The sequence below is a fragment of the Pseudoliparis swirei genome, chromosome 19, assembly GCF_029220125.1.
Source record: "Pseudoliparis swirei isolate HS2019 ecotype Mariana Trench chromosome 19, NWPU_hadal_v1, whole genome shotgun sequence".
Lineage (NCBI taxonomy): Eukaryota > Metazoa > Chordata > Actinopteri > Perciformes > Liparidae > Pseudoliparis > Pseudoliparis swirei.
Genome location: NC_079406.1, coordinates 13898903 through 13924462, shown reverse-complemented (window position 1 = coordinate 13924462; position 25560 = coordinate 13898903). Strand labels below are relative to the sequence as shown.

The 25560-nt window shown below is 42.8% G+C and overlaps 2 protein-coding genes across 6 annotated transcripts in view; one reads left to right on the top strand and one right to left on the bottom strand.

The window, feature by feature from the left end:
- The window catches only part of LOC130209715 (amyloid beta precursor protein binding family B member 2), a 33711-nt gene extending 31757 nt beyond the window's left edge, over positions 1-1954 (top strand). For all 4 annotated transcript variants that reach the window (XM_056439511.1, XM_056439512.1, XM_056439513.1 and 1 more), the window contains one exon: positions 59-1954. In XM_056439511.1, the coding sequence (XP_056295486.1) occupies positions 59-229 (171 nt within the window). In that variant the 3' untranslated portion in view covers positions 230-1954. The remainder of the gene's footprint in view (positions 1-58) is intronic.
- LOC130209717 (putative methyltransferase NSUN7) lies at positions 1952-23837 on the bottom strand. Of its 2 annotated transcripts, XM_056439516.1 has the most exons (13): positions 23598-23837; positions 22663-23026; positions 17043-17101; positions 13782-13912; positions 13531-13683; positions 12732-12915; positions 11589-11823; positions 11076-11219; positions 9712-9813; positions 7493-7628; positions 5312-5435; positions 3009-3270; positions 1952-2534 (listed from the first exon to the last, which is right to left on the bottom strand). In XM_056439516.1, exons 2-13 carry the CDS (start codon positions 23012-23014, stop codon positions 2221-2223), a joined length of 2196 nt encoding a protein of 731 aa, XP_056295491.1. In that variant the 5' UTR covers positions 23015-23026; positions 23598-23837; the 3' UTR covers positions 1952-2220. The 2 variants fall into 2 exon arrangements, with proteins under 2 accessions (XP_056295491.1, XP_056295492.1); XM_056439517.1 differs by lacking the exons at positions 22663-23026; positions 23598-23837 and adding an exon at positions 18817-18998.
- Positions 23838-25560: the final 1723 nt, after the last annotated feature.

Sequence of the window (25560 nt, the reverse complement as noted above, 5' to 3'; positions counted from 1 at the left end):
GTTTTTAATCAAACTCAAATGATCGGAACTTAAATCCCCATGTGCTCCTCTTCCTCAGCTGCGGTACCAGAAGTGTCTGGTGGCACGGCCTCCCTCCCAACGGGCGTGCTCCTCTTCCTCACCCTCTGCGGACTCGGTGACCCGCCGGGTGACCACCAGCGTGAAACGTGGAGTCCTGTCTCTCATAGACAATCTGAAAACCAAGAAACAGCCGTCTGAACTCCCCTAGCAATGACCGCCACGAGTGACCACAGCACCCTCCCCCAGCCGCTGCTGGACGCCACTCACACACTATCGCCACAGCAACACCTAATCAGTACCAGCCATGGTAACCAACGATGTACATATATGTTAACAAACACCGACATGAAGGGAAGAAGAGCGATTCTCCAGTAGGCCTGATGATAAATGTAAAAAAATTACAGGAAAAACTCATGGCTTTCATGAATGGAAAATCTGGTAGCACTGGTTGATCTTTGACCTTTGAAAGCTGCTGTTAGTGGAAACCACCAGCAGGCTCCATTGTATGTGGATTTCTGGGCTGGATCGGTTATTTCATCAAGCACTCTACAGACAGAATTCAGGAAAACCCAGAAGAAAAAGAGACTGTTCTGTTAACAATCTGGTATTAGGAACCACTCATTGGTTTACTTTTTACTTTCATGCTCGGTCCCTTCCTGTAAAAACCATCATCAGCAATCGGAGCACTGTGACAAGCTGCTGGAGCCTTCCAGGACAGAAAAGGCGTTGACTGGCTGTCGTGGGATTTTAACAGGTGAATAAGAAAAGAAAGCAAGACCAGAAAGACAAGAGCTGCCAACTCGCTCCCTCCCACCGAATGGCATCACCTTGATGTGTGCCAGACTTGTAACAGGCTCAAAGCTAACATCTCCTTTGAAGGTGAATGAAGTGATTGTCAGAAAAAGTGTAAGTAAATGATTGTGTGTAGGAAGAGAGAATGTCGGGCACACAACGTGTAGATATGAGGGAGAGATGAAGTGTTGGTGACAGAAAATGGGAGAGATGTGGGCTTTGTTTTGCATGTTTTCTTGATGAGATATGTTTTATGTTGATGCGTTGATAAGGGTCTCAGTTAGAAGTGGTGAACACACAAAGAATAGAGGCTCTTAGCACAAGTCATCTCAACATGACCATGACTGCATTTACACTGGCACAAAACAACCTGGCCTGTTTCTGACCCATACCAGAATAACATGTACTCACTACCCCATTTACAGAATCACAATTAGGGATTATTGTCCGTCAGATTTTTACATTGTGTTTCTCGATGGATGAGTAGATCAGCAAAAGAAAGGTAACCGTTTTTAATGTATTTTGAAACTTTTAATTTGTTAAGATTGTACATTGTTTTGCATAGATTATAGAAAAAACTGAGTTTAAAAGCTAAAGAATGTTACATTGCCTATGTTCAAACTTTACAATTTCCTCAGGAATCTTTATGCATACACCCAAGATTTATGTGTTAGCAAGAAATTCCAATCCCAGGCTTCAACTGGCCGATGTTAGGGACTCGATATGAACAGTGGAATACAAAAGTGTTGGACAGCATGGAAAAGATCCAATCGGTGCTACAGTAAGGTTAACTATATTTTATCTTCTGCCGTAAACCAACCAGTCTACTCCCACTCACAAACAAAATACACACACGCACACAAAAACGCACATAGAGCAGTAAAAAGAGGAAAAAAAAGTCTGCCGTCACTGCTATTAAAGCCTTTAACTCTGCTCCTATGGCTCATGTCCACAGCCTGCACTCCACATGAACTCTGTGAAGGCAGTCTGACCGAAATGAAAAAAAGAAAATGCAGACACACACACAGACACACACACAAAACCAACGATGTTGTAACTCATTCCAGTTCTGTTCTTCACTCATCTCTACACCATGTAAATGTAATCTGTTGTGACAATAAATGCATTACCAAAAAAAAAAGCTTCTTGAATTTCCTTTAATTTTGCAAGTCAGGAGAACGTAACGTAGCTCGTCATCATGTCATGACATTGAATTGGTCCAGCCCCGATGCAGGGGATTAGATTATGTGGCACGGCTTCTCTTTATGGCACATGAAGACACTTCAATAATGACGTAATGGTGGCTCTAGAAGCATTTAAGGTGACTTCTTGTATATGCTCTGTAATTTGGCAGATGAAAAATACTTCAAATACGTTGGTGTTAGATTGAGAGTTCAAACTTCTTTTTTATTTATATTGGCCACCGCTTTGAGCTGGGGGCCTCCACATGGAGTCGAAGTTTGGGCCGGATCCTGTTCGGCTGAGCTGAGGGGGGAAGAAGTTGGGGAAGTGAACGCGGGGCAGGACGAGCACCACAGGCTTCGGCGCCTCTTGACGAGCTCTGCGGGGACGGGCCGGGGGGGTAGGAAGAGGAGGTGTCGGGGGAGTGTATAACACAGGGGTGATGCTTTTCTTGGGTGCATTGCTTTGTGGTTTTGAGGAAGGGAAGGAGCTGTGCACGCTGTCCTTTGAGGCCTGCATCTGCATCGCTTTGGCTTTTCCTGAAGGACAAAAACAATGATATGGAGGAGGAGGAGCATATTTTTGGACAGAAGATATTGAAAAAAGAGGATGAGGAATAACAGTACAAGACATTACATGCTGAACTACTTCTGTTCAAACTAAACTATTTCTTGCTACTTCTCTTTGCCAACATCTTAAAAGAATAGTTTGAGATTTTGGAAGAAGAATGTATTTATTGGTTTCTTGCCAGAATAAATGAGAGGATTGAAACCTCTTCTATTTGTGTAAAAATTAAACTACAGCCAAGAGATGGTGAGCTTTCCTTCGCAGTAGCTGTCTGTACCTTCACTATTTAACAGACAGACAGGAGAGTGCTGACAATCCTGCAAAGATTCTAACTAATCAAGATAGCAAATAAGAAATGTTACCAATATGTCTCTTTTAATCAGCTGCATGTTCCTGTTACCACATCCAAATGGATTAAGATGTAGGGCTTGAGTATTCATGCGCACCTTGTGATGACTGCCGCCTGTTAGTAAATTCTGGACGACCACACACAGTCGTGCTGTGGCTGCCCACGATCTCTTGGCTTCTGGAATATATTGTGGCAGAGAGATGGGGCTGAGAGGTGCGGGCCTGGGTTGTTTGTGTCATCCTGTCGGCTTGTCGTTGCTCTTTTCTGGTTAGCTGGCTGGAGCCGATCCGGTCCAGTATGCCTTTGGCATTTGCCCTGACAATCACTTCATGTGGTTCCTCTTTGATCTCTGGCTCGGGCTGTTGAGAAGTGACAAAGCATAGCTGTTATTTTGGAAGACATTACTGAATAATTCTCAGGGTGAAAACATATGTTAAAAACACATCTGTCTGCTATACTGTTTACTATACCAAAAAAGAGAAAGAATGGATGGATGGCCCTTTGCTGGACACCAAATGTAATATTGGTAAAAGGAAAGAGGAGGAGAGAGCCACCATGTCCTTGCTGCTGACTGGAGGGTCAACTGCTGTCTCACAGCAGCCCACTGCTCTCCTCAACACCTGAATTATTCACAAGCACAGATACACAACAGGGACATGCCGCCTGGGTGGGTGCATGTGTGTATTTTGCTTTTAAGTGCTTGCTTGTACTTTAATGCAAATATGTATGTATATGTTTGGACACATTTTTTGAAATTCTACGTCAACCGGTATGTGGTCTGTAATATGTGAAAGGGCATGTTGCACATGTGCATGTTGTGATTTGTGTTGATACACTCTGTGCACACAGGTAAACATGCTTCAGAAGCATCACTGTAAGCAGTCTTTGGTGGACTTCATTGATGCTAACTCATGCAGACAGGGGGCGCTGAATTATTCAACAGACACTCTCTCTTGCGACCCTTTCTTCCCACTCACCCCTGTTAATCTCACTTCCTATCCATCAGCCCTAAACAACTATGCCATACTCTGTAAATCTCTCATTTCCTTCCTGACAAATTTAGCTGCTCCAGCACACGGAGAGCTGAACCCCATTCTGTTTCAATGCTTACGTCCAAGATCGTGACGTCTAATATATCTTGACTACGACACCCACATGCATTAAACGGACCATAAACAATCACCAAAACCAAGTCAAAGTGGTTTTAAATCCCATAATAATACTGTCCAAGTTTTCCTTCAGAGGTTGGGGACTTTTAGAGAAAAGTCCTCCTGTGATCTGTGCTCTGGAAATTAGGCAAAAATCACATTACATGGTTTTATAAAGAACTTTTTTGGAGGCCACTGTGATTTGTGTCGATTTAAGCCAGACAGCATTCAAACACTTATATAATTGCTATTTTTATGGTGCTTTTCCGAGTGCCACAATAACTTTTGATTAGCTGAGTTTATTGGAGTTGGGGAGAAAAAGTCCTGTATGAGGCACCATTACAGCACTTTGATTAGCTTTTAATTCCTATCAGTGGAGGTATAAAAGCTGACGTATGGACAGAGAGGAACAGACACCAGAGCACGCCGTCACACCCGGTGGTGGTAAAACGCCTTAATAACCCTGCACTGGAATCGTAAGCATCAGAGCAGACTTCATAATGTTAGGGAGTGTGTCGTAAAATGTTGTGGATTATGAGGACGTGGGGAAAAACACACATTGCCACAATAAAGTGAAATAAATTAAAAGACTCTTCCAAGTGTAATTCACAAACGTTTTCACACAAAAAAGACGGATTCCTCCCTGTGTTCTTCTTTGGGGAGTGAAATCCAAGAGGTTGCTCTCTCCCTGCTCTCTCTGCAGCTTGTACTGGCGACCCTTTCACTTCCCTTGTCCTTTCATCTCATTCTGACTTACCTGATTTCTATTCCTTCAGCTTATTTTTTCCCATTTCAGCATTCATTCCCACTCATCTCGTCATGTCCTGCTCCTTCATCTCACACTTTCTTTCTGGTTGCAGATTTAAAACAGAAACCTGCATTTGTGACCCAACATTCTCATTTCTTCTCGCTGACCTTAATTCTGCCTGTGATGCTCATTTTGACCTGATCTCAATTTCAGTAGCCCTGTTCCCAACTTACCTTCCCCCTTCAGGGAGAATTTCTCCCCCCCGATGGTCAGAGGTCAAGGTGAGCTTGACCTCTGACCATCAAGATCTAGTCAGTAAATGTCAGTTAATATTTGTGCCAAATGTAATGAAAGCCCCTCGAGGTGTGACTGCTACATAGTGTTTACAAAAACGGGTTGACGTGAGGACACAGTGACCTTGAATATTGCTGATTTTGATGACGTCCTTTGCAATTCTTTGAGAGTTAACCAAAGCTTTGCTCTGTGATGTTTCTGTTTGCTGACCTCTCTGCTGAGAACAGCCAGGAAGCAGCCATTGCTCTGTTCTGAAGGCTCCAACATGAAGAAGGGGTGTGTTTTGGTTGGACCCTCGGCCTGGTCAGGCATGCTGAACGGCGCTGTGGTAAGCCTGGATAAAACACACATATTCAGAAAAACATGAGGGACTCATCAAGTAGTAGTTTGACACCATTGACCATGACATCCTATTACAGAGACTGGAGCAGTCGATTGGCATTTCAGGCACGGCACTAAGTTGGTTTAAATCCTATTTATCAGATCGATCTCAGTTTGTATTTGTAAACGATGATGCCTAGATGACCACCAACGTTAATCATGGAGTTCCACAAGGTTCTGTGGTTGGGCCAATTTTATTTACCTTATACATGCTTCCTTTGGGCAATATTATCAGGAAACACTCCATAAACTTTCATTGCTATGCAGATGATACTCAACTATATCTATCGATCAAACCAGAGGAAACCAACCAACTAAGTAAAATTCAAGCATGTCTTAAAGACATAAAAACATGGATGACCTGCAACTTCTTGATGTTAAACTGACAAAACTGAAATAATTTTAATTGGCCCTGAGCACCTCAGAGATCAATTATCTGGTGATGTGGTTTCTGTAGACGGCATTGCCCTGGCATCCAACACCACTGTAAAGAATCTTGGCGTTATCTTTGATCGGGACTTGTCCTTTAACTCCCACGTAAAGCAAATCTCAAGGACTGCATTCTTTCATCTACGTAATATTTAAAAAATCAGGCACATCTTGTCTTAAAAAGATGCAGAAAAATTGGTTCACGCATTCGTTACTTCTAGACTGGATTACTGCAACTCCTTATTATCAGGCTGCTCTAATAAATCTCTTAGGTCCCTCCAGTTGATCCAGAATGCTGCAGCTTGTATTCTCACTAAAACTAAGAAAAGAGATCACATCACTCCTGCACTAGCTGCTCTGCACTGGCTCCCAGTAAAATCAAGAATCACAGGGAGGCAGACACAGTCACCTCATTTAAGAGTAGACTTAAGACTTTCCTCTTTGACAGAGCTTATAGTTAGGGCTGAATCAGGTTCACCAGGTCCAGCCCCTTGATATGCTGCTATAGGCTTATAGCTGCTGGGGGACGTTTAGGATACACTGAGCACCTATCTCCTCTTTTCTCTCTCCTAACGGATGAATTTTATCTCTATTGCACATTACTAACTCTGCTTTCTCCCCGGAGTCCTTTTGACGTCATTGATCTTATCTGCCTGATGGATCATCGAGGTCTGGATCGTGGAATATGCCTACTACCAACGATGCCATGGCCCTGCTGAGACTCCGCCCACTCCTCCTCTCTACCTCCATCTGCCTGATGAATCGTGGAGGTTTGGATCGAGGAATATGCTTACTACCAACTATTCATACACTCTGCCATATTCATTGATTGTTTTGTTACTGTGTTTTAATTTGTGTATACAGTAATGATTCCTTCTATACACATTACATCTATTACACCTGTCCATCTTGGAGAGGGATCCTCCTCTGTTGCTCTCCTGAAGGTTTCTTCCCTTTTTTTCCTTGTGGAAGGGTTGTTTGTTATCCGATGTGAGGTTTTGGGACAGGGATGTCTATATGTGCAGATTGTAAAGCACTCTGAGACTTATTTCTAATTTGTGAAAATGGGCTATACAAATAAACTGAATTGAATTGAAACTGAATGAGCAACGCAAATTAAAAAAGTGAATGAAAGTAAATCCACAAGTTATGTTATTGGTGGGATCCAAACCAATTACTTGTGCTTTATTTATGGTAGCCAGAGGCATCAGCAGCACACCAGGCCAGCTAAATTCAAGAAGGTCTACATGAATGGTAAACTTCATGTCTCAAGTTCTCACACACACACAAACAAAAACACTATTCCAAAAATATACAGAATGTCTGTGAGGATAGAAGCTGTCTGAAAAGGTTTTTTCCTGGCCTTTTGACAGCATTTAGAGAAATAAAAGAGCACCTTTGACTATCTTTTCTCCTTCAGTTCCAGACTGAGGCGTGCTGAAACTTTGACAGAAGCCTGTCTGAAGGGAAACAGACAAACAACCGAGCAGGCTGACAGACGGTGAGGCAAACAGACAGAGAAAGACAGTACAGATGCAGAGAGGGCACCAGGGCACTGAGGTACACAGACCGGAGGCTGACCTGAAGTTTGATTGTTTTGGTTCCCCCTCCTGCTCCGAGCCGGCCTTGGCTTGCTCCAGGGCTCTGCTCACCACCTCCTCATTCTCCTCTTTGTATGATGAACATGTCGAGTACACCACTGCCAAAACCTTAGAGACTATACAAAAACACGTGTGCATTGTATCAACAGTCTATGTAAATAGTATAACCTCTGTGTGTCGCAATTTTATCATATTATATTGCCTTTTTAAATGTAGATACATCTGAAATAATATGTGACACATAATACCAAGACATTAACGCAGAGCTGAAGTATAGAAATATTTAAAGTGGAACCAGCTTTCACCTTCAGTCCGGGAGCCAGACACAGTCACCTACTTTAAGGTGACTGAAGACTTTCCTCTTTGATCATGCTTATAGTTCGGGCTGAATCAGGTCCAGCCCCGAGATATGCTGCTCGGCTTATAGGCTGCTGGGGGATGTTTTAGGATACACTGAGCACCTATCTTCTCGTCTCTCTCTACTTATGGATGAATTTCCATCTCTCCATCACACATTACTAACTCTGCTTCTTCCCCGGAGTCCTTGTGACTCCACGTCTCATAGGGTCCATTGGACCTGGCCGGGTCTGATGCCTCCTGCCTGGTTAGCCGGCCTCCTGTCATGGCCGTGCTGATGCGCCCCTCCCTCCGAACCACCCTTTCTGGATCGTGGGCCTACCACGAACTATTCATACAATTTGTCATACTCATTGATTGTGTTGTAACTCTGTAATGATTCCTTCTGTACACATGACATATATTGCTTCTGTCCATCCGGGGAGATTTCTTCCCTTTTTTCCCCATGAAAGTGTTTTTTTACATTTCTTGGGAGATTTTTCAGCTCCGATGTGAGGTCCTGGGACAGGGATGTCGTATGTGTACAGATTTTAAAGTCCACTGAGGCAAATTTGTAATTTGTGATATTGGGCTATATAAAATAAACTGAATTGAATTGAATTGATTATTGCCCCAATCTGAAACAACAAACTCATTTCATGTTCAATTAAAGCAGGAACTTAGACAGGCACACAAACATTCAGTCAAAAGTTTCTTCCTCTCATTTTATGACAATTAAATGTGATTATTCAAACCAAGTGGTCCTCCTCATCAAGCGCTCCCTTTGAAGAAATGGGTCCTTGAATATTAATTAGTTAACTTTACATGGCTCATTTCATTCTACTGCTGCTGGCTTGTAGATTTGTGAAGCTATCGGTTTGATTTCCTTCATTTGAGCTTTGATTTCTTTCTTTCTCACTAATTATAGACAGACAGAAACAATTAACGCCAAGCTGCTATAAATAAAACCTGCTCCGACACGTGCCAAATCAGCTCCAAACAAATGTGAAAAATTGCTTCAAGAAAGCGCAACTGAGGAAGAAGAAGACGGAGGCCGCAGCATTTGTCATTCAGACACAGCTGGGACATGACGGGCTGTAGAGTTGTGTTTGTACATGTCTGTGTGATTACTGTCTATGCGAGAGTCTGTAAAACGAGACCATTGACTCAAGCCCAAAAGCTCGATGCACACCCAAGATTATATATTAGTCATATTAAAAAGTATCTACACTGGCAAAAATGTAAAAGAGGCCTGATGGATGGCAATGTGATTAGAGGGGCTGGTTTTCTCTGCCTCTAACAGAAAGACTCCAACTGCTCGATGAACATAACCCAGAGCAACACAGAAAGAGAAGCACTGAGCAGCACAAGGCAGACTCACATACGACTGAGGAGGAAAGCATCGACTGCAGATGGAACCGTGGCACTTGCATAGTATAGAATAATGATCTAACTTCGCAAGGTTCCTCTGCCATATCCAGTTGTATAGAATTGAAACAATACAGAAGATAATTTGCTAATCACTTGTTTAAACTATGCAAGGAATCCTGCAGGGGACTGTGGATGACCGACGCAGAGAAATCTGCATTCCTAATTAACACTCAGACAATCTCCTCGGAATACCACAGGCTTCAGCCTGATGCCATACAAGATTAGATATTTAGTAAGTTAAAGATTTATTGTGTCAGATAGGTGAGTTAATATGCTGTGTGTGTGTGTGTGTGTGTGTGTGTGTGTGTGTGTGTGTGTGTGTGTGTGTGTGTGTGTGTGTGTGTGTGTGTGTGTGTGTGTGTGTGTGTGTGTGTGTGTGTGTGTGTGTGTGTGTGTGTGTGTCAGCATGAGAGCAGGTGGTTCAACACTCACACTTCAAGGCGTGATCGATATCTTTCCTCTGCTGGGCTACCAGAGCTTCCAGTTTGCTCCGGGCTATGGAGCTCTGGGATAAGTCCTGCAGCAGTTCTGTGTCTGAGAAAGAGCATCATCTCTGTTTCATCAGCTGTTCTGTTGACAGTGGGCTGTGCATAAGTATGGGTTTTACATAAGGAACTCTTATGTCAATGACATCCACAAAAGCAGGTGGAACGGCTTGCTTTGACAGTTGTGTTCAAGGGTTCTGTTGAGTTGGAGTAGATTTTATGTACATGCACATGTGAACAAGGAAGTCATATGTCTTTAATTAATACATACAGATATTATAAATAGGGAATATTAGGTAGAATATTAAGATGGATGTATTGTGAAGCATAAGAGAAATACACTTTGTTATTGTTGTAACTGTATGTAATGACACATGTGATAATGTGTACCATGATATGTTGCATGAAATGAATGCCGTTTGAAACCTGAGACATTACCCTTATTTTCAAGGCAGGATCTGATTTTATCTTATTCTGAAGGACCTTCTGCTCCTTGACCGGAACTGTAACGTTTGACCCCGCCATCTTGAATAATTAGCACAGCGGACAGAATGCCAGCATTGTTTGAATCAGCCAATAGGTACTAACCCAGAGGTGCGAACTCTTTTTGCAGGGACCAACTACCGAAGTCTTTGTGATGGAGCTTCAGTTAAACTGGGCTTGAAGCGGACAGACAGTTCCCTGTCTCCGGAGAGGCCTTCATGGGGCCCAGGAGAGAGTCTGTGGCCTCCGCCTCAGTCCAACTCCACGAATTTGTGAGCGAAATTGTCTATCATCTTTGCCATTAAATATTGTTAAACTTTAAACTATTGGATCCTGAATTTCCTGCAGCAACTGGACCCAAGGTCTTGAACTATTCTTACAGTTCATATATGCAGCCTATGAGAGGGTCATGGGTGGATCATAAATAAGTATCTTTAAAATGTTATCGGCAAAGAAAAAGTTGTATAAATAATTTAATAGTAAAGCTTCATATTTTGTTCAAGCACAGACAAAAGGAAGTAATAAAGTATTTTTTCCTCTAAACCTAAACTAGCATTGCTGCTCCAAAACATTTACCTCCCTATTTTTCAAACTGACTTTTTAGCAAGGATTGCGAGTGTCCACGCGGCCAGAGACACCGTGAGACACAGCCCCTCGCAAGGGTTCTGTGCAGAACGTTTTCTCTATATGGATGGGCGGACTTTTGAGAATATCTTGTTTTTGCGGCGAGGAAAATGTCCGTGTTTTTGTTCTTGAATGTATACCTGAGGCTTAACGTACACTAGATCATAACATGTCATTCTGAAATCCTCACAGATCGCTATTTACCTCCTTTCTCATGCAGTATGAATTCAACCGGATTGCTGACTGCAGACACAGAACACTTGGGAGTCAACAGGATGACACGCAACTTCTGGAGTCGCTTGTCTCTGCTGTCCAAAGACTGGAAGTCCTCTGGTATCAGCGTCACATCTGAGCACATTGAGTTCAATTATACCCTCTTTAATCACAAATATACATTTGCTCAATGATTAAAGTCTACTCACAATGTCCTGTTTTATTTCTTTGTGGAAAAATACCCTGCCTGAAGGCGTCTTTTGCAATAATAAAAATGTAAGCTTTGCTACATGTACTTAATCCCTTCACTTTACTGAAATAGTTACATTTAGAAAGCTATTTACTCAAATAAAGAGCAGTCAGTTAGAAAAAATAGTGGATTGAAGTAAAGACAGACGAAAACAAACATAGCCTATGGTGTCATTAAAACAAAGACAGTAAATAGACTGCTGTTTCCTCTGACTCTTTTGTCTCCATGCATGGTCACATCCCTTTAATGCCTACTCTTGGAGCCCATGGCGGTGACGGCCTGCTGCAGCTCCTCCCTCTGAGCGTCTGTACGATCACTGACACAAACGTAGACTGTTGGCTGAACGTTGCTGTTGGCTTTGTGTTTCTCTGCAATAAGAGAGGCAGTGTGGGCTACGGTGAAGCCAGAGAAGCAGCCCAACATAAGAGCATCTCCTTCCTCTGGAAGCAGGGAGCACACTGCATTTGGGCCCAGGCTGCAAATTTTATCCTGCAGACACATTTAGTGAAAGCATTAGTTTAACAAAGAGACAGACTTCGATATAAGATTTCTAGGTACAGGTTTCTGCACCACGCTGTGCAAACTGATGAGACACACACTAAGATAAGAGAAAATAGGAGGAAAAGCACTGTTTGATGACGGTAAATAGAATTGAGATGGGAATAGATGAGAGAGGAGAGGTTTGGAGCAGCTGTTACAAGCAGGTAGTGAAGAGAGGCGAGAGGAGGAGAAGAAGCACAGAAGGAAAAGAGAGAAAGAATAACAGTGCAGTGAGATTACAACGAATATGTCCTTCAATCAATGGGGTCCCCTCTGGAAATAGTGCCGAACGTGTCCCTGTGGAATCACTGGGCTGGCTTGAGTTTCTCTAGTTGATATTCAGATTTACAGGGTTTGTCAGGAAAGACAAACCAGGGTAGAGAAGAACAAGGACATTTGAAAAGAAAGAAACTAGGAGAAGCTGTGATGGAGAATCATAACATGTAAAGAGAGAGAGAGGTGATTAATTAGGCAGCGGTGTTGAATATTTGATTGAATTTGGCTGCAAAATACAATTTAATTGTGTTGTGGTGCTGTGCTGCTTACAGTTTGCTTGGCAGCTTGAATTTAATGGAGTAGAAATTAAATGATTAAACTGCTCTCCCCCTCCCAGACTGAAGGATTATTTATGGTCTTAAAGTGAAGTATGGTAGCTAGATGAGAAGAACTGATGTGAAATATTTGTATCAGGCAAGACTAATCTTAGTTGGCATAAGGGAACTCAGTTTTATAAGCAATTTCAGCATGTGCATTACCAAAGTGAAATCATAAATATCAGAGAAGATCGAACCTTATCCAAGTGTGTGGGGGAGGGGGATGCTCATGTCAGAAACCTCCTTTCTCTGTGAAGCTTGTACCTGGATGATGAGTGTGTGGTCTCTCAGCAGCTCGGTGGTGTTCAGCTGAGCTTTCAGCTGAGCAGGGAATACCAGTATATCCCCACAGTGGGAATCCTGGCAGAAGGTCTGGCCCTCCAGCTGTCCAATCGAATTCACCTGCGAGAAGCCCGCACTCTTCAGGACACTTTGGACCTCATCGAGACTAGGAGAGAGGAGAGCAGATTAGAGAATGCCCAAGGCAAGGTATGAAGGAGGGAAGAAGGTAAGAGGTGGGATAAAGAGGAAGACTGTCATCATAGATTATAATAGTGTGTACGATTGTTATGTGGCCTTTCAAATTTACTATAATTGTAAAATGTGCTGTAAAAGCCATTAAGATACACACAACCACACACTTGCGCACACACACACACACACACACAGACCACTAGTCGCAACAGGTGACCTTTACAGTCTTAGAGCTTGCTGAGGGTTGTTGCTGATTGAATCTGTCCACAGGAGCAGGATTTACACCTAACTGAATCAGCCTGTCAGGGCGCCTGCAAGAGCACACACACACACACACACACACACACACACACACACACCTGGTCCAGTGGTTTAATTGGATGTCAGCAAGGCACCAAGCCTATAAAACATTTGGCTGCACCCCAAGTTAAAGGTCTGTGTGTAGATGTACGTGTGTGTGTGTGTGTGTGTGTGTGTGTGTGTGTGTGTGTGTGTGTGTAAATTAGCTTACAGTGCATTCCTGTGTTCATGTACAGGTGTACGTCATCTGCTTCAGAGTGAGTGGTGTTTGCTTGTGTGCTTAACTAACCTGCTCTTCAGTGTGTTGACCCATGTGTAAAGTGGAAGGCTGCTTGATCTCTCCTGCTTCCTCTTCACACTCTCTGGCAGGATATAGTCAATGGACAAGAGATTGTGTTTGATTCTGCAGCGCGCCAGAGAGGCAGCCAGCTTGGTTTTCGACCTACATACAACAAAAGAAACCTCTTCTATATTTAATTTGTATTCCCTTTTATAAATCCACCTTTTCTTTTTTCTTCTTGTTGTATTTCCATTCCTGACCTGAGGAGGTAGCTCTCCACATCTTTAACTTCCTGTACAATCTCCTCCTCCCCATGGCGTTCTCGTGGGAGGAACTTTCTGTCCTGGAAGTCATAGAGTATGACGGCAACGAGGCTCATCTGATCATCTGGCTGGAGCATGAGAACAAAAGGTACAGTTAATTGGGGACTTCTGTTTTAACAAGAAAAAGAAAAAAGAAGCGACAAAATGATAATGTTGATGAACATGGCTGAGACACAAGCTTTAATTAGTGAATGCTTTTGCTTCAAAGATCATCTGCATGTGGGACAAATCCAGAATGTACATGAAACCAGACATTTGGTTGTAGTGCACTGTCGATGTTTTGTTAACCTAATGAGGGGTGCAGTGCAGTGATACAATGTATATGTAGTCAAGACTAAATTACACACACACACACACACACATATACAGTAGCTCAAGGATGTCCTGCCATGAACCCACTGCTGCCACTTATTTAACCCTCCTGTTACCTTTCGGGTCAATTTGACCCCATTCAATGTTTAATGTCGGTGTTCCTTGGGGTCAATTTGACCCCAGGCTGTTTTTCACTGTGTCAAACATATAAGAAATGTCAACTTTTTTATATATTTAAAGGGCTATTTAGGTAGTCAACAAACAAACATAAAGTACCTCACACTTAAACTTGGGAAACAATATTAATTCTAATAATTTTCGAGAGGTTTTAATTGCTGGGGTCAAATTGACCCCGAGGGTAAAATATGTTAGTAAATGTGAAGGTATCAGGAGGGTTAAACACAGAACAAACATAAGAGTAATGTCTCTACCTCCCCTCCTCTACAAGTACCTCTATCCATTCAGTTCTCTATCCTCTCTCTCTCTCTTTTTTTCACTCTCCACCTTTCTGTCCCTGAGGGTGGGAGGGCACCAGCCGCATTAGTGACAGATGGTGTTCCACCGCAGCAACATCCTCACCACTGGGCTAATGGGCCGAGAAGCTGGAGCGCTACAAGGGTTTATTCTGCAGCTCGCAAATTAGCCAGTGCTCATTATTCATTCCACAGGCTTTTAATTTCCTTTTTTGAAAAGGTCAGTCTCGGAAACAGGCTGTGGCACTCGACCTCGGCGTCTCTACCTCAAGTTCCACTTGACCTTTACCAAGGTTAAACCCTCTGGTGTGAGGAAATTCCCAGTAACTAAGTTTCCTGGCAACCGCCTCCCATGGTGGGAAATAGACCTACGGTAAACATGCCTGCTGCGGAGTCAGATGCAGGTTTATGACATCAGCAATGTGCCTCTTACTTTACTTATACTACGACTAATTGTATGACAATAAGCTGGATTTGAAAATACTACTATAGTGTTAATGTGTAATGCTGGATGCAAAGGTTAAATCTAATCAAGGAATATGAGTTAAATATCAGATGAGTGTTATAGATAAAGTAATACATACATTTAATTGTGTTGATTTATTCTCAGTTAATACCATGTTGATTTTTAACATTAGACAGAGCCAACTACTATGTAAACTATTATTAAGAAGATTCTAGATATAGCGGACATTTCAAATGGCTCCTTTTTGGGGCATATTTTATGTTTAACGTGGCGGTGACCCTAATATGCTTGCCTCAGATCTATAATGTCATTCATTTCAATCCTCCGCAGGATTTTAGCTTCATTTTCTCTCTCTAGTCTGATCAAATCCACCTCAGGCTCTTTAAGCATGCAAGTATAACTATAAGTTAATTTGAAAGTTTTCCCAAGACCCACATGTACCCCCCCTCTTTTCTAGGCCGCCTATTCTCTCTACCAAGGTTGAACTTTACAGATGCCAGCAGTGTAAAAGGAGGTAAGAGTGAGCTCTAAAGACTTTCTCATTGTGTCTGGGCGTCATTGTCTGGATGCAGAGTAACGACCTGCCACCAACACATAGGGAGAACCATTCATTTCACCCAGGGCCATGTTTCACAAGGCTACAGTGTGTGTGTGTGTGTGTGTGTGTGTGTGTGTGTGTGTGTGTGTGTGTGTGTGTGTGTGTGTGTGTGTGTGTGTGTGTGTGTGTGTGTGTGTGTGTGTGTGTGTGTGTGTGTGTGTGTGTGTGTGTGTGTGTGTGTGTGTGTGTGTGTGTGGAGGTGGGAGGATTTTCTTCAGACAAACATTATTATTGTGTCTCTATTATGTGTGCGCCCTCTGAAGTAGACATTGGTTGTCTACAATCTGTACATTCAATGACAGCTCAGTTTTCTGATATTCACAATCTTATTCACAATTCTTAACTTCATTTTCGTTCTTCATCATCACCATCCAGACAGTTAAGAGAAGCAGCTAGAACACCATCCTCTCTCCACAGCTTATTTTATGTGGGGTCATAAAAGTAGGGCAAAAGTGCACGCCAATCTCCTCCAGAGGATACCTTTCCATTGAGGTGGCAGAGGGTTCATCGACAGCCGCTGGTACACAGCTGTGCTGAAAGTCGTTCTTAGCTCAGTGGGGGGTGAGGCAACCGCAAGGTTGTGGGGTTGTGTCCGCCTCCCCGCTCTCCCCAAGTGCAAGTGTCGTGAGCAGCAAAGCTTGCCCCCCCCCCCAGTTTCCGGGCTTCTTCGCGCAGCCCACTGCTCCTTAATAACTAAGGATGGGTTAAATGCAGAGAACTAATTTCCCCTTGGGGATTAATAAAAGTGTATATTCTATTCATTCTTACGACTTCGCAGCCTTAATGTCACTGATAACTTTCAGCACATTGGTTCTCGGACATATAGACACTGTAGAGAATACACTCAGACGCCACAGCATCCAAACACACTGGCGTGGTTCTTTTCATCACGAATTAATGGGGAGTTTTGCTTGAGAAAAGTAATAATACATAAAGTAGAGACATAAGGTGCTTTGTGAGTTGAAGAAAGAGAAGTATCAGTGTAATACATAAATATAACTGTTACTGATTAGAGGTCTAGAGAACAGAACAATGAGTAGCCTTTGAAGAGTAGGAACAGCAGGACATGAATATTGGAGCACTGAGTAGAGCACCGCCAAAGGATTGTGAGCCAAAGAGTTTAGAAGAACAGCACAAGCTAAGCTATGAACAGTAATCGCACGGCAAACTCCAAAACTCAAGTCGAGCTATTCGCTGCATCAAAAGGATTTAGATTTTCAGCAGCGAGTTGACAGGAACAGATGTTCCTTTCTGTCACATAACGCCAAGGCACACCAAGGGATACAACATGTTTACTTTCCTTAAACTACTGCTGTATTCAGAATATTGCTCCTATGTAACTCACTTACCATTGGCTGAGTGAGGACAAAGCAGCTGTCGATCATGATGTCCTCCAGCAGCTCTTGATCTGTACAGAAATGGTAAAACAGGGTTATGTAGACGGATGGAAAAGTAATAATGGGGATTTCCATTACTAATTATGTGTCTGAGTAATAACGATGCATATTAGAGCCATCTTTTATTACAAGGTCTAATTATCCCTAGAAACCAGTCCAGGCTCCTTCATTTCCATTAGCTGGTTAGATATATGCTTCTAAGGACAAATCCATATCTAATGATGAGAACATGAGGGAAAAGAGATAAAGACAAAGAGCAAAAGAGGCTCCTAGAGGCGCCCCAAATGATCGGGATTTAATGTGAAATGATAATTCAATTTGATGGAGGGTTTAATTTCCCGTGATTAAACGCTTATTTGGTGCTTAATTAGAGATAATCTGATTCTTCATTTGCCTCATTTCTTTCATTTATTGTGTCTGTGGTGAGTGTCTCTGTGTAATCAAAGGACTGATGACATTAACGACATCTTGAATAATAAACAGGCTATATCTAATCAGTGAAACCAAATAGCACACATGCAATTCACAGCAGACCAGATCGCGTTTGTATGAATTGTTATCTTCTTGATTTTATTAAGCACATGTTACTTTCAAATTATCCAGTGGGGACATGATGGACACGCATTATTGTCTTATCTTACACTTTTACATGATAAAACACAGGATGAATTTCAAAACTTAAATTGGGTCTATCATCTAATCGGTTTTTAGTAGATGTCTTTTTTTCTTCTTGGGGTGTACAATAACATTTTCCTTAACCTTTTTAATTCGATCTGGACAGTAGCTCGAAAAAGGTAACTATGACCGATATAGTAGTGACAGCCGACTACCCAATATCTATGTGTGGTTTATACTATACTGTTATCCCTGTGCCATGGCTGTCATATCATGAAGACAGCAACTGTTTCTCTGTAGCCTCAGGATGCTTTCTCCCTGACATACACACATCATATGCAGACTTATCCCTTACAGTCCATTCTGTGAGCCGTGGGCTCTCCTTATAGATATGAGGGAGATAGACAGCCGGCAACACTTTCCAGTTCATCATATCAGGATGAAAGAACAGCTGCTTCCAAAGCCCCTCTGCGTGTCGAGTGGTTGCTCGTTACACACTGCAAACAGGCCAAATGATCATTTCCCTCACATGGTTGTGTTTCTAGTGTGTGAAAAAGGCTCATTGTCTTGTTGAAGATAAGCAATGTAAAAGGTGCATATGTGTGTAAAGGTGTGAAAACCCGAGGTTTTAATGTTGAAGTGCTTGTGCAGTTTGTGTCTACTACACGCTCTCGGGTCGTTCTTATTCCTGACAGGCGCACCTCTTAAGCTGCAGGTAGGCGGTAAGCCCAGCCCGTCTGAGACACATGGAAACCGCACACACTGCTGTTAACTTCTCACAACACCTCAAATCATGCCAATCTTCACTTTGGGTCTCAGCCAAACGCATGCTGGGTGGATAGCGTGTAAGGCAGGACAAACACACACATCTGCATGTGATTACATCCAATCTAATTTATAGCAGTTTACAGGTCAATGGGGTTTACAAGAGTGGCCATAACCGCAGAAAGCCTGATAAGCCCAGAGGAGATAACCACTCAGTGCACACAGAGCAGCACGGAGCCCTGAGGGAACCGTGAAGGTCTGTCGAGGTCACAGTCGTGCACATTCTATAAATCACACACAGCAGGTTGAGTAAAACGCAGAGGAAATTCTTCGATAAATCACTTACAGTTGACATCTTTACGCAGCAGACAGTGCTCGGGTTGTACTGGTGGGACAAGACAGAATTTCTGAAATCAGAACTCCAGACTAGAGGTGGAAATGAAAAGAGATATGTCCTCCACCAGCAGGAGGCCCTGTAGCCAATGCAGGTGTGGTGAAGCTGTGTGTCTCCTCCATCCAGGTGTTACACAATGAGCTGATGGTGACTGCAGTGAAACACCTCCTCAGTGAAAGAGCCAGACCTGAAGGCAGGCTCCACTTCCCTTCAGACAGTTCTTTGTCTCACAATGTTTGGCAGTGCGCCCGACTGCACATTAATCTAAAAGAGGAAGAGCCAAAAAAGGTAAATGCCATGAGTTATGCAATTACCTTTAGACTAAAGCACAACTCTATCTTGCATAGCATGCACCTGCGCAATTTAATATTTGCTGAAGCACACGAGGTGTTCTGATTGTGGCCAAGGACAAAAAGAGACTGTCTCTCCCTCTTGCATGCTCTAAATCCAGCCTCACAACAAGTGGCCCAAAGAACCGTTCTAGTTGCACACAGAGGAGACAGCAGCCGCAGTCATCTGACCAGGGCGCCGCCCGGCCACACAGGATGGACAATGAGGCAGAAATACTCAGAGGAGGAGCCAGCAGAAAGAAAGAGGGGAGAGGAGGGGGGGGGGGGGTTCCCATGGCCAGCGACACGGTCAACTACTTTTTAACCAGTTCAAATTCATATGAAAATACATTTATATAACTTCATAATCTCTGCACTGTACTTTGAGAACAGAAGTCAACAAGGAATTACACCATGACAACATGAACTGTCTCTAGGTCAGTGATCATGCTGACAGTCACGAACACAAGAAGAAAAAGTATTCCTAAAGAGACGGGAGAGGTCAAAGAAATCAAATACAAGCTAGAAGAGAGAAGACGAAAACAATTTGGCTGCTAATGCTTGTCATTTGGCCGACTTCAGCTTCGTCTTTGTCTTTGAAATGTCAAAGCCACACTCGGGTAAACATCCCCAACTCCCACTCCATGTTTTAGTATCGACAGACAACCACAGCAACCGATGCAGAACTGACTGAGCATCTTTTTTGTTTTAAGCAGATAAGAGTTAGAATCACAAGATCAATACCAGAGCTCATTGGTATTTTGCTCTGCGTATTTTTTTGCTGCTGAAGCACTTCTTCTTTCAGTTAACAACTGACCTAAACTCAATTTTGGATCAGTCATTCCAAGGTGGTGCACAAATGTGTCCGTGTGACTGCAAGCAGTGTGTGTGTGTGTGTGTGTGTGTGTGTGTGTGTGTGTGTGTGTGTGTGTGTGTGTGTGAGTGTGTGTGTGTGTGTGTGCGCGTGTCACTAGCAAATCAATTTCTCCACCAAAAGTCAGGCTGTTCGTGGGAGGAGGAAGCGGAGAGATTAACATTGGCTTCCAGGCTGTCATTTCATCTGCACCCAATTTCACCACAGCCAGCCCGAGGGAATCTATCATGTGATCAAAATACGTATTGAATACGTATTCAATTCGTATTCAATTCGTATTCAATACGTATTCAATATTTCGAGACTGGATTACTGCAACTCCTTATTATCAGGCTGCTCTAATAAATCTCTTAGGTCCCTCCAGTTGATCCAGAATGCTGCAGCTCGTGTTCTCACTAAAACTAAGAAAAGAGATCACATCACTCCTGCACTAGCTGCTCTGCACTGGCTCCCAGTAAAATCAAGAATCACTTTTAAAATTCTTCTCTTAACCTACAAAGCCTTGATTGGTGATGCTCCATCATATCTTAAGGAGCTTGTCGTACCATATTGCCCCACTAGAGAGCTACGCTCACTAAATGCGGGACTACTTGTAGTTCCTAGAGTCTTAAAAAGTAGAATGGGAGCCAGAGCCTTTAGTTATCAAGCTCCTCTTTTATGGAACCAGCTTCCAATTTCAGTCCGGGAGGCAGACACAGTCACCTCGTTTAAGAGTAGACTTAAGACCTTCCTCTTTGACAGAGCTTATAGTTAGGGCTGAATCAGGTTCACCTGGTCCAGCCCCTTGATATGCTGCTATAGGCTTATAGCTGCCGGGGGACGTTTTAGGATGCACTGAGTACCTATCTCCTCTTTTTTCTCCTTAAGGATGAATTTTCATCTCTCAATCACACGTTACTAACTCTGCTTTCTCCCGGAAGTCCTTTTGACTTTACGTCTCATGGGGTCATCGGACCCTATGAGACGGCATAGATCCTATCTGCCTGATGGATCGTCTGGGTCGTGGAATTCCTGCTCATGACTACGCCACTGTCCTGTTGAGACTCCGCCCACTCCTCCTCCCCACCGCCATCTGCCTGATGGATCGTGGAGGTCTCCATCGTGGAATATGCCTACTATGAACTATTCATACACTCTGTCATATTCATTGAATGTATTTTAACTCTAAATCTGTCCTTCTGTACACATTACATCTATTGCACCTGTCCATCCTGGAGAGGGATCCTCCTCTGTTGCTCTCCTCCAGGTTTCTTCCCTTTTTTTCCCCCTGAAGGGTTATTTGGGAGTTTTTCCTGGTCCGATGTGAGGTTTTGGGGCAGGGATGTCTATGTGTACAGATTGTAAAGCACTCCGAGACAAATTTGTAATTTGTGAAATTGGGCTATACAAATAAACTGAATTGAATTGAATTGAATACGTATACGGATCAAGGCAAGTTGGCAATCATGTTTCTATAACCAAAGTTTCAAATCAGTACCAAGCCGCTCGTCTTGTGTATCAATGATACTTTCAATGTTCTGTACAATTACAACTGGAGCAATAGAAATGGATTTAACACCGGATTTATATTAACCTCAGATGCAGGATAACTCGTACTTCTTTATTTCTATGAGACCCTGGTCCCTGTAAAGATCAGGAATTATGTATCAAGTCCAGATCTCTATAAATAATCCATTAAACTAGCCAACGTCGTCATTTGCAGCTCATTCTTTGTTTAAGTTTGCTCTGCTTGTATCGTGTGCTGAAAATCACTGTAAGATATGAGGGATGTGAACTAGATATCTGTCTTTCTAATAAACGTGTAAGATAATTTCCCCTAAGCAGAGCTCAAGTTCAGGCTCTTGTGCAAACTACCAGAAACAGTAAACTTCTCATCCTGGCTATAAAGGCATCTTCTAATAGAGAACAAAGGGTGACAATGTAGTGGCATTATAATCTCTAAATTCCCTCTAGGTATTATCCTTGGAAATGGAGTCGATTTCACCTGGTGATGTAAGTACTATATGACCTACAGCTGAAAAAAACCAATACAGGTTACGGCAACAACGCTGGGGCTTCTCTTGTGGTGATGGATATGTTGAGGTCGTCTGCATTAATTGTGGGACATGTTGGCTTGAGGCTTGAAATTCCAGCAGTGAGATTGTGAGGAGGAATACAAATATGTGGCCAAAAGAGTGTTCGTGCCGGCTGACCTCTCCATCCACTGAGAATGCATTCAATCAATTCCAGCCATCTTCTTGCACAGGATGTCGGATCACCTCTCCTCCCTTATCACCATGGCGATGACAGTCTCCCATGACCCACCTAGATCCCACCCTAGTCCCAGACATCAGATTTTGGCCCAGATTGATGTGTAGCATCACACAGGGTTCCCCATGTTCAGTCAAGCATTATTTTGCTCTTCTATTTACCCATAATCTATCAATCTATATTATATTCTAGCAAGTGCCTTCCCCAGGCCTATTCATGTTCAACCAAACTGGCTGTTAGTTTGCCAATCAAAATGTTTTTACTTGAAATGTGATGATGTACCCGAAATGAATAAATAGTGGTGGTAATTTAACAAATCCCAAAAACTCTATAATCAACACTCACATTTAAGTGTATTGAAGGCCAGCTCATAAGCTGTATGCTGCAGCTCCTCGTCTTTGACTTCAGGTAACGGGAGCCCTCTTTCGTTGCCATAATTCACCAACCGGTGGACAGCAGGCTTTTCCAGATGGTTATTCTGGAAGATGACTGACGCCAGCAGGTAGACTCTGTCTGGAAAACCCAGCTGACCTTGGTCAGTGGTCTGGAGCTCTGGAGAAATAGCAGGGATGTTGCGGTCGGCTGGTTCGTCTAAAGGTGTCGGGTCCTTGCTGCTTGCGGTCTTGGAGCCAGCCTTTTTTGTCTTGCCTGTGGAAGAGCGATGCGGAAGCCCTCCAATATTTTTATTTCTTACCATCTCCTCAGACACCTGAAAGCACCATGAAATCTTTACTTTGAGGATGTAAACAAAGAAAGCAAACACACTCATACACAGAATCTAAGTTGGACACTGAGAATAACATTTGTGATTTGGGATAATACCAATACAACTTAGACTTTCACTTGACTCTAGCTAGGTTATTAAGTAATACATATGGGCATCAGGTTAAATTAGTTAAATTACATAAGTTGTTTGTGAATAAATGTTCAGCCATAAATATTACTGCACAAAGTCATCCGTACACACTCAAACATGTAAAGCCAAATAGGTCAACTTAGACATAGTGCATCAATCTTTGGGTTAGGCTTTCTTTGTAGGACATTCGACTAACATGAATCACTTCCGTAAATATTGTGATTCTTTCATTTAACTTCTCCAAGTTCAATATTGATTTAAGCCCAACGTCCGACAAAAATGTCTGAAGCACCCAGTCAGATCATAAAACTCGAAAACGTATAAAATAGCTGTGAAGTGAAGTAGAGTTCAGTAAACACCTGGCTGACGTCACAGTCTGTCCGCAGCGGTGAACATAATGTCGGAGTAAATCCGGTTACTTTACCTTGTGAGAAGACAGTGCTCTTTCCTCCTCTCCGGTGTTACCTGCTGCTACACGTATCCCGCACTCGTTATCCTCAGATGCCCGTGTGTCGTGTAACGGTAGATTTCTACGGTTGGTGGTCCAGTTCGCCGAAACTCGACGCAAAGTTCTAACCGTCACTAAATCAATAAGTAGTCGAGTATAAATCTGGTCCGTTATGAGGCGATGGGCGGCTCCTCCGCACAGATGTTGATCGACACCGCCGCCCCCCCTCTCTTAGTAACTGTTTCGTTATTTTTCGTCCAGATGTTTAGAAGTCATCGGGGTCTCTCCACTAAAAAAAAAACGTTTTAAATGTCCGTCATCACAGTGAAGCCCTTTCGGATTAGCGTGTTCCCGTCACCATGGCAACCGGGCGGAAACGTCAAGGTTCTGTTCTCCTTCACGGATCAAGAAGTAATCGCCTTAAACGCTGCACGTCCTTTACTATCTGGCACATTGTGGGCTTGTAAAAGTTTTGGAGAGCATTATTGTCAAACGGAAGCTAACAGCATTACTGATGGACAGTTATACGTAAACCATACGCAGGGGCGTACAGCCGGGATCCGAGGGCCCAAGGGCCCCTCCATCTCTGCACAACTATTCCAACTGTAACTTACACCACATAATACGGCTGAAAGCATCATGGTTATAGTTATACTTTGACCAGCAGTCCTATGATGGAAATGTGGGTCTGCACATTATTTTGTCAAATTGTAGTCTCATAATTCTTAGAGATTTGATATCAATAACACTCATATCAGATCATTTGGTATATGTTGTATAATGTGTCATCTCAGCTTTGCATATTTGAACCAACCCCTATTTTAAAAGTAAAGTGAAATTAAATCAAAGTTGTAGATAGTCATTTAAGGTCATTCAGTGACCGTGCACAATTGTGCAACAAAGGTAATGTATGATTATGTCAAAATGCTTTCAAAGCCCACTAAAGAGTCCCAGATAACAATAACAATTGTAACATGTACATTAAATGTAGCCCGCTTAAAGAATGAAAACGAAATTATGCAAAATGGCCCCTCTAAAAGCGTATTCAGTATTATATAAAACACCACAAGTGCTTCAAAATGGTGGTGATAATGGTTCTGTTCAAGCCCTGGTCGAGAATACATGGTCATCACAGCAATCTTCCCATTCTGTTTGTAAATCTAAGTGGTGAAATAGATAATGCCTCTGATATAGATGATGCCTCTCCATGCTAAATTCTGTAAAGCACTTGTTAATTTCCACAGCGGTCTTTCTTTCAGTGCCTGAGCTGCTGCATCTGTCCAAATGACATGGTTCACACTTCTCCTGATCTCCCAGGGTGATTACAGGCCCTGAGCTCACTGAGCACTAATGGAGACCAATGCATTCAGCCTACCTCAAACCGATCATTTAAGAGGTTCTCATTTATATCACATGCATGACAATCCCTTTGGAGAAGAAGATAAAAACAGTTGCTGTACGCTCAATAGAGCCCACTCTCAACAGAACAATCCACAGACGTACTGCCTGCTGCCCCAGCATGTTTTACTCACTATACTCAGTTATAGCTTTCAGATTTAATTATGGATTTGCAGTGAGCAAGACATATCGTCTCTGGCTATGCAATAACGTGGAGGAATAATAAATAGCCTATTCATATTTTTTCATTTCCCAATAGTTACATGTGTGGGTAGAAGATGAAAAGACGGTGAGAATAATTCTGAATCGCAGATGTTGTGCTCTCACTTTGCCACATGCAGTTTCAAAGGTTAGACTCTGGGGCGTCCACCACCGGAATGGAAAGTGGGAGATGAGCGCCCTCTTCTGAAAATGTAAGGTATTGCGGTCAAAAATCTGTGAGAGATAATGACCTCCAAATCTGGCTTTCTTTTACTTGTGTTTATCATTCTAACTCCTTTTTTAATCTTCTGTTTATTGCATTCCCGAACTACTGTTGTAG

Bases quoted from the DNA above. Each gene is read 5' to 3' on its own strand.
- LOC130209717 (XM_056439516.1), bottom strand. From the start codon at position 23,014: ATGGTAAGAAATAAAAATATTGGAGGGCTTCCGCATCGCTCTTCCACA. The intron at 5,436-7,492 runs GTCAGCCTCCGG...TGTTTTATCCAG, and splicing joins CCAAAACAATCAAACTTCAG to GCTTACCACAGCGCCGTTCA. The intron at 3,271-5,311 runs GTCAGCAAACAG...ACTTCTCAACAG, and splicing joins TGGCTGTTCTCAGCAGAGAG to CCCGAGCCAGAGATCAAAGA.